Source organism: Xenopus laevis, chromosome 4S (assembly GCF_017654675.1).
Source record: "Xenopus laevis strain J_2021 chromosome 4S, Xenopus_laevis_v10.1, whole genome shotgun sequence".
Taxonomy (NCBI): domain Eukaryota; kingdom Metazoa; phylum Chordata; class Amphibia; order Anura; family Pipidae; genus Xenopus; species Xenopus laevis.
In genome coordinates, this window is record NC_054378.1 from 15,753,975 (window position 1) to 15,763,151 (window position 9,177).

General features: G+C 43.3%; 1 protein-coding gene across 1 annotated transcript in view; it reads right to left on the reverse strand.

Moving 5' to 3' along the window:
• Nucleotides 1-8,311, reverse strand: part of slc1a2.S (solute carrier family 1 member 2 S homeolog) — a 54,534-nt gene extending 46,223 nt beyond the window's left edge. The window contains exon 1 of the mRNA XM_041560975.1: nt 7,487-8,311. Within this exon, the coding sequence (XP_041416909.1) occupies nt 7,487-7,503 (17 nt within the window). The 5' untranslated portion in view covers nt 7,504-8,311. The remainder of the gene's footprint in view (nt 1-7,486) is intronic.
• Between the last annotated feature and the right edge of the window lie 866 nt (nt 8,312-9,177).

Below are 9,177 nucleotides of genomic sequence, written 5' to 3' on the forward strand. Positions count from 1 at the left end.
CAGCTTTGTTATTATGAATGAGAGATAATGTACCCCCTACTGTAAATGATAAGGATATTAGAAGTCACTGAGGGGTTGTTCTGTGACCATATAAAGGCACAAGACTGCAAGCTGAGTTATACAAGGAACTCTGAGTATCACTCATGTAGTATGAGGTATATTGTAAATGATAAGGATATTAGAAGTCAGTGAGGAGATTTGTGACTCAAGGTGACTGCTTCCAAGTTGCTTGTTTTATGACCCCCCCCAAAAGGGTTTTAATTATCAGATTTAAGTCTGTTCCAATTGTGCAGCAGCCTTGTGCCATGGTAGAACGTTCATCTGGAGTAGACATACTACACGTCTGCTTTAATCCCAGGTGTATAGGGAGCCAAAGACCTAGAGCCAAACTGTGAGAAGGGGTAACCTTTTGTAGTTTTATGCAAGAGGGACCCCTATGGTGCTGCGGGCCCAGGCACATGCCCTTTCTGCTCTTCCCCTAAACGATCCCTGCTGGAATGTGTTGCAAGTGACAAGCTTGTATCCAGAATGCACAACCCCCTCCTGTAATACTAAGTGGCTTTGTGGTGTATTTTCCTGAGCAGAGAATGTAAATGATCTCTCTTCCTGGAGCAGAATTGACACTTTCCCTTTGATCCTCATCTAATAAAGTGAGCACAGGTACCAAGAAGATGGACAGCGCTGCCTGATTCTTTCTACATGAGCTGTCATACAGCAACAGCCTCCGGAATGGCTTTCAAGTGGGAAAATTGGATGTCACAGAAAATAAATCAATTGCTGTTTCACACGTCTGCCAGTGACCAGGGCCGCCATTAGAAATCACGGGGCCCCGTACAACAAAATTTTTGGGGCCCCCTGGGCCCCGCCCACACTGACGACCAAGCTCCGCCCCATATCCCGCCCACATCGCAGTTAAAAGACCACACAGACATCAGCGCTAAAAAAGTAACCCCCCCCCCACACAAATTGTAAAAAGCTATTGATGGTCAGGGCCCCCTTATAAAAAAAATTGGGGCCCCAAAAAAAAAAAATTAACATTTTTTTTTTAAAAAACATTGGTGGCAGGGGCCCCCTTATGAGTTAAAAAAACTTGGGGCCCCAACAAAAAAAAAAGTAAAAAAAACTAAAAAAATAAACAAACATTGGTGGCAGGGGCCCCCTTATAAGTTAAAAAAAACTTGGGGCCCCAACAAAAAAAAATGTAAAAAAAAACTAAAAAATAAACAAACATTGGTGGCAGGGGCCCCCTTATAAGTTAAAAAAAACTTGGGGCCCCAACAAAAAAAATGTAAAAAAAAACTAAAAAATAAACAAACATTGGCGGCAGGGGCCCCCTTACAAGTTAAAAACAAATTGGGGCCCCAAAAAAAAATTTAAAAAAATAATTTTTTTTTGAAAAAAAAAAAAAAACTGGTGGCAGGGGCCCCCTTACAAGTTAAAAAAATTTGGGGCCACCAAAAAGAAAATTAATTTTTTTTTAAAAAAAAAAACCAAAAAAAAACAATGGTGGCAAGGGGCCCCTTACGAGTTAAAAAAAAATTGGGGCCCCAAAAACAAAAGTTTTAAAAAAAAGATTGGTGGCAGGGGCCTATAGAATATTAAAATAATACATTGGTGGCCAGGGGATTAAAAAAAAAAAACACAAACTGGTGTTCAGTAGAATTGAACTCATGGCTTCAGTACTTCAACTTCGCCTCCTTTCGTGACTTCGGGTCTTTTCACCGCTTCAGGACTTCGGCTTCGGCTGTTTTCGTGACTTCGGGTCTTTGCGCTGCTTCAGGACTTCGGCTTCGGCTGTTTTCGTGACTTCGGGTCTTTGCGCTGCTTCAGGACTTCGGCTTCGGCTGTTTTCGTGACTTCAGGTCTTTTCGGCGCTTCGTGACTTCGGCTTTTTCCGTGACTTCGGGTCTTTTCGGCGCATCGGCTTCGGCTTTTCGGCACTTCCGCATTCGGCACTGAAGAGGAATGACGTACGGCTCGGGCGCTCGTAAGGGGGGCCCGGATCTTCAAAAAAATGCAGCGCTGCCGGGCCCCCCTTCATGCCAGGGCCCGGTACGCTTGTCCCCCCTGTCCCCCCCTGATGGCGGCCCTGCCAGTGACGCACCATGTGTTTTGTACCAATATCATGGACCTAGAGCTTTAAACACTAATATATATCCATAAACATATACCCATAATGTTTCATCTGCATCCCCTGCAAAAACTAGGTTTCCCAAAGCTAAATTAGGGAAGAAAGATGGACACCAAGCAGAGGCAGGATGGGTAAAAGTCACTTTGCTCATAGGCTGTACAGAGACTCCACAAAACAAATCAGCATAGGTATTCCCTGTACTAAGCACAATTCAGCAGGAACAGTCCCCTAAGTTTGCTCATAGTCTGTACAGAGAGATATCAGTTATAAAAAATGAAACAATCCAAAACAACCCAAGCAAATAAAGAATGAAGACTAATAGCAAATTGTCTGGATTGTCTACATCATACTTAATGTAAATGTGAACTATTGCCATCTCAGTCATGTTCTCCAGTTGAGTGGCTTATACAGCGCCTACAAATCCTGAACCATATAGTGATAAAACCGATTTATAATTGTACTCTATTTACTGCACATTATATGTTCTGGTGAAGATGCCTCAGTTATATATGACATATTAAATACTGTAAAATACAAAAGCCATGAATGCCCTGAAATAAATTTGTAAATGGTGTTTAGTGATGTCATCTGCTACAATCAGTGCTTAATAATAGTCATTTCTGCCATTCAACTCACTCATTTTGTGTATCGAATAAATAATGTAATTGCTAAAGTTAAAAAAAAGTGTAAAATTCTGTAATGCACTCCATGATTTCCATGAATTAGTCACCACTAAGTTCTGCCAAGTAACCACAAAGTTCCCTGAATAACTCAGCCTGCAGCCTTGTGCCTTTATATGGTCACAGAACCCCTCAGTGACTTCTAATATCCTTATCATTTACAGTAGGGGGTACATTATCCCTTATAATACATGAGTGATACTCAGAGTTCCCTGTATAACTCAGCCTGCAGTCTTGTGTCTTTATATGGTCACAGGACCCCTCAGTGACTTCTAATATCCTTATCATTTACAGTAGGGGGTACATTATCCCTTATAATACATGAGTGATACTCAGAGTTCCCTGTATAACTCAGCCTGCAGTCTTGTGTCTTTATATGGTCACAGAACCCCTCAGTGACTTCTAATATCCTTATCATTTACAGTAGGGGGTGCATTATCACTTATAATACATGAGTGATACTCAGAGTTCCCTGTATAACTCAGCCTGCAGTCTTGTGTCTTTATATGGTCACAGAACCCCTCAGTGACTTCTAATAGCCTTATCATTTACAGTAGGGGGTACATTATCCCTTATAATACTTGAGTGATACTCAGAGTTCCCAGTATAACTCAGTCTGTAGCCTTGTGCCTTTATATGGTCACAGAACCCCTCAGTGACTTCTAATATCCTTATCATTTACAGTAGGGGGGAACATTATCCCTTATAATACATGAGTGATACTCAGAGTTTCGTGAGTTAAAATGGTGCACTCCGTAGACATGTCAAGTTGGAAATCAGAGGGTCCATTACAGAATTTGACATACAGGGCCCTTTAAAAACCATCACAAACAGAAAAGGGTTAATGAAGTAGCAGTGATGCTTGGGCCTATCAGGAGGGGATGGCCAGACTACTCTAAGGTGTATGTTGGTATCTACCTCATTTCAATCACAATCCTGTTTTTTCTCTCTCTTGTCTGTTTCATTTCCAAGTCTGTATCCTACAGTTAGTTCCAGAAGACGCTTCTTGTCCTCAGTTGGAATCAACAGGACAACTCCCTAGATCTTGGTACCTTGTTATTATTGACTAAAAGAATGTTCCATTGGATGGGACCAGTCTGCAACTGGAAAAATGGCACCGGCACAGAAAACTTACACAAGAACATGATGTTTTTATTAAGTGTGCGGTCAGGACTCCAAAGCAAATCCCTGCCAGGGGCAAAAGCATTTGTGCCAGGAGGAGTCTGAAGATGTTTTTTTGTTTTATTCACTTATTTATCTTGCTACTGTACAGCAGCCCAAATATTGGGGGGTTCAACTGTGCCAGTCCCTCATATTCCTTATTGTTGTCACACTGTAGTAGGGAGAGATGGTGCCTATAGTAACAGTGGGATAATAGTCTCTGGGAAGGGAGTGTGTCTGTGGGATAGCAGGTATAGTAGGGAGAGATGGTGCCTATAGTAACAGTGGGATAATAGTCTCTGGGAAGGGAGTGTGACTGTGGGATAGCAGATATAGTAGGGAGAGATGGTGCCTATAGTAACAGTTGGATAATAGTCTCTGGGAAGGGAGTGTGACTGTGGGATAGCAGGTATAGTAGGGAGAGATAGTGCCTATAGTAACAGTGGGATAATAGTCTCTGGGAAGGGAGTGTGACTGTGGGATAGCTGGTATAGTAGGGAGAGATGGTGCCTATAGTAACAGTGGGATAATAGTCTCTGGGAAGGGAGTATGACTGTGGGATAGCAGGTATAGTAGGGAGAGATGGTGCCTATAGTAACAGTGGATAATAGTCTCTGGGAAGGAAGTGTGACTGTGGGATAGCAGGTATAGTAGGGAGAGATGGTGCCTATAGTAACAGTGGGATAATAGTCTCTGGGAAGGGAATGTGACTGTGGGATAGCAGGTATAGTAGGGAGAGATGGTGTCTATAGTAACAGTGGGATAATAGTCTCTGGGAAGGGAGTGTGGCTGTAGGATAGCAGGTATAGTAGGGAGAGATAGTGCCTATAGTAGCAGTGTGATAATATTCTCTGGGAAGGGAGTGTGCCTGTGGGATAGCAGGTATAGTAGGGAGAGGTGGTGACTATAGTAACAGTGGGATAATAGTCTCTGGGGAGGGAGTGTAACTGTGGGATAGCAGGTATAGTAGGGAGAGATGGTGCCTATAGTAACAGTGGGATAATAGTCTCTGGACAGGGAGTGTGGCTGTAGGATAGCAGGTATAGTAGGGAGAGATAGTGCCTATAGTAGCAGTGTGATAATAGTCTCTGGGAAGGGAGTGTGCCTGTGGGATAGCAGGTATAGTAGGGAGAGGTGGTGCCTATAGTAACAGTGGGATAATAGTCTCTGGGAAGGGAGTTTGACTGTGGGATAGCAGGTATAGTAGGGAGAGATGGTGTCTATAGTAACAGTGGGATAATAGTCTCTAGGAAGGGAGTGTGACTGTGGAATAGCAGGTATAGTAGGGAGAGATGGTGCCTATAGTAACAGTGAGATAATAGTCTCTGGGAAGGGAGTGTGCCTGTGGGATAGCAGGTATAGTAGGGAGAGGTGGTGCCTATAGTAACAGTGGGATAATAGTCTCTAGGAAGGGAGTGTGACTGTGGAATAGCAGGTATAGTAGGGAGAGGTGGTGCCTATAGTAACAGTGGATAATAGTCTCTGGGAAGGGAGTGTGACTGTGGGATAGCAGGTATAGTACGGAGAGATGGTGCCTATAGTAACAGTGGGATAATAGTCTCTGGGAAGGGAGTGTGTCTGTGGGATAGCAGGTATAGTAGGGAGAGATGGTGTCTATAGTAACAGTGGGATAATAGTCTCTAGGAAGGGAGTGTGACTGTGGAATAGCAGGTATAGTAGGGAGAGGTGGTGCCTATAGTAACAGTGGATAATAGTCTCTGGGAAGGGAGTGTGACTGTGGGATAGCAGGTATAGTACGGAGAGATGGTGCCTATAGTAACAGTGGGATAATAGTCTCTGGGAAGGGAGTGTGTCTGTGGGATAGCAGGTATAGTAGGGAGAGATGGTGTCTATAGTAACAGTGGATAATAGTCTCTGGGAAGGGAGTATGACTGTGGGATAGCAAGTATAGTAGGGAGAGATGGTGTCTATAGTAACAGTGGAATAATAGTCTCTGGGAAGGGAGTGTGACTGTGGGATAGCAGGTATAGTAGGGAGAGATGGTGCCTATAGTAACAGTGGACAATAGTCTCTGGGAAGGGAGTGTGACTGTGGGATAGCAGGTATAGTAGGGAGAGGTGGTGCCTATAGTAGCAGTGGGATAGCAGATACAGTAGGGAGAGATTATGACAGTAGCACCTTATAAAAATGTGACTCAACCTGTTGCTCTTGAGTTGCTTTTAGTAGAATTCTTATCAGCCACCCATAGGTAAATCAGGTAATGGGGGTTACTAGCTGTTGTAGTTCCACAACAACTTTAAGGTCACAGATTTCATAGTTCTTATTGTAAAAGGGGTCAATCACGTTCTGTTTTACCATAGGACCTACCACCATAAACAATTTCTCTACCCCCTGCTAAACTTATTTTCCCAGTTAAGTTTGAAGGTGTTGCGCCCCAGAGCAATCCTGGGTTAATTTGTTCTGCCAAAATCAAATCACAAATTTCACATCACCTTTTAGCCAGGGCTGCCCCCTGTTTGTACATGTAGATCCCCCTGTAGCTTATCCCTCCCCTTAGAAATGAACCGATGAAGAAGGGCAGCAAGTTGGGATTGAATTGGGCACATTTGCAACCCAAGACTCTAATCAAAGCATTCTGAAAAGCACATCATCTGTGGCCCTATGCCACTGGCTTCCCAAGGGACTGGCTCAATCTGCCGTTTGAAGGGAAAAAAGATGTAATTGAATCAGTGTAATTGTAGTAGCTAAGAATTAATCCAGAACCAATCTGCGTTACCCTACCGGGACCGAGGCCATAAGACTGATGGAAATCTGACAGCAGAAGTCATCCCTGCTCTTCTAAGCCAATAAAAGAAAAAAAAAACCCTTGGCCGCGCTCTACAGTCCGAGAGTAATAACACAACGTGAGCACGTGCTCCTATTAATACCCAGCAATCTGGCCTTTTATCTCTCAATATGGAAACCACTAATCTTAGATTTTGGGAAGGAGTCAGTTATGATCCTGCTTAGAATTCAGCCGAGGCATCAGCATCTATTGTGCCGTGATCCCCCCCCCATAAGAGAGAAAAGAAGCCATGTCAACAATAGGGGGCTTTGTATAGGGAGAAGAACAAGGGAAGGTGAGGGGGGTTAAGATTTTCTTTCCAGTGGTCTTGGCAGCCCCTTCATGGGAGAAGCAAACAGCTGATGCAAAGTGACAGACCTCAAATGGGAGAGCAAAACCCAATGGAAAAAGATGGCAGCGAGGAACCGGTGTCAAGATATTTCCACCGCAGACAGAGATTTTACATTTATAAGGGATGGGGTGGTTTAAAAAATATAATGTTCATTGTAAATAAAAACTTGAATGCCTGCCCTGGCATTGTCTTGCTCTATTCACTAATATATACTATATGAGAAAGAGAATATTTTATATTTACAAATAATAAATGTGCCTTAAGGTTTGGGATAAGGTTTGGGGTATGATAGGAGAAATAAACTGAGCATCTTATGCCATTAAAACATTTGGGGGGGGGCAGAAATGGTTATAAAGAAGGAACATTGAGACTCTCACCCGTCTGTTGATGCCATGGTTCTCCAAGGTGCTGTCTCTTTTTCAGAAGGTCTATAGAACGGCTCAGTTCAAGAGATGCCTGAGATGCTCCTTCAGCCGTGGCATAAACTGCCTCCTGTAATCCACACACTTCCCCAAAGAAAACCCCCAAAAAAGGGACTGAGGGACAGAACGACTGTAAACAGTGTTACACCTGACTCAACTTTGATGTTTCCACAGCATCCAGACCTGAAATGACTTGAAGGTTTCCACTGCCACCTCTGGTGGAGACTGCACCCGAGGCACAAGGAGGTGGAACTCTTGGGTTTTTTTGGGACTTCCTTTTTTTTCTCTCTCCCCTTTGATTTCTTGCTTTCTTGCCTCGCACAGAGCTCCGCGCTGACCTGCTGCCGGCTAGAGCCGAGGATTGGGAAGGGTTTTAGTATTCTAGCTGTGGATTTGCACTCTATCCCTATCTATTTTAGGCAGGGCTGACATCACAATGTTGTTGCTCTGCTGCTTTAAATCCTCAGCCTTCTGTAAAGAGCATCCAACGAAATGGGGAGAGAAAGGGAGAATGAGCCGGGGAAGCTCTGCTGTCAGCACCGTAGGGTGAACACTTTATAGAAAATGATAGGTTATCGCATCATTAGCAGCAGCAGCAAGTTCTCCTGGAAAAATAACCCCCCTCCTCCTCCTCTTCCTCCTCTTCTTCTTTACCAGATGAGCCCTATGGCCTTATAGGCGGTGATGGTTAAACTAATTCCTTTCAATTCTGTTCTTTCTATTTAATATAACAACATATTCACAAATATATACAGGTATGGGACCTGTTATCCGGAATGCTTGGGACCTGGGGTTTTCCAGATAACGGATCTTTCCATAAATTGGATCTTTATACCTTAAGTCTACTAGAAAATCATGATTAAATAAACCCAATAGGCTGATTTTGCCTCCAATAAGGATTAATTATATCTTAAATGGGATCAAATACAAGCTAATGGTTTATGATTACAGAGAAAAAGGAAATCATTTTTACAAATTTGGATTATTTGGATACATTTTAATCTATGGGATTCAGCCTTTCGGTAATTCGGAGATTTCTAGATAACAGGTTTCCGGATAATGGATTCTATACCTGTAAATATATTCTTATTAATAAACCACTTAATTGCCAGGGGATTGTAATTTTTCCAGTGCCAGCCAGCCATTAGGGCATGATGGTGCCTATAGTAGCAGTGGGATAATAATCTCTGGGAAGGGAGTGTGACTGTGGGATAGCAGGTATAGTAGGGAGAGATGGTGCCTATAGTAACAGTGGGATAATAGTCTCTGGGAAGGGAGTGTGACTGTGGGATAGCAGGTATAGTAGGGAGAGATAGTGTCTATAGTAACAGTGGGATAATAGTCTCTGGGAAGGGAGTGTGACTGTGGGATAGCAGGTATAGTAGGGAGAGATGGTGCCTATAGTAACAGTGGATAATAGTCTCTGGGAAGGGAGTGTGACTGTGGGATAGCAGGTATAGTAGGGAGAGATGGTGCCTATAGTAACAGTGGATAATAGTCTCTGGGAAGGGAGTGTGACTGTGGGATAGCAGGTATAGTAGGGAGAGATGGTGCCTATAGTAGCAGTGGGATAATAATCTCTGGGAAGGAAGTGTGACTGTGGGATAGCAGGTATAGTAGGGAGAGATGGTGCCTATAGTAACAGT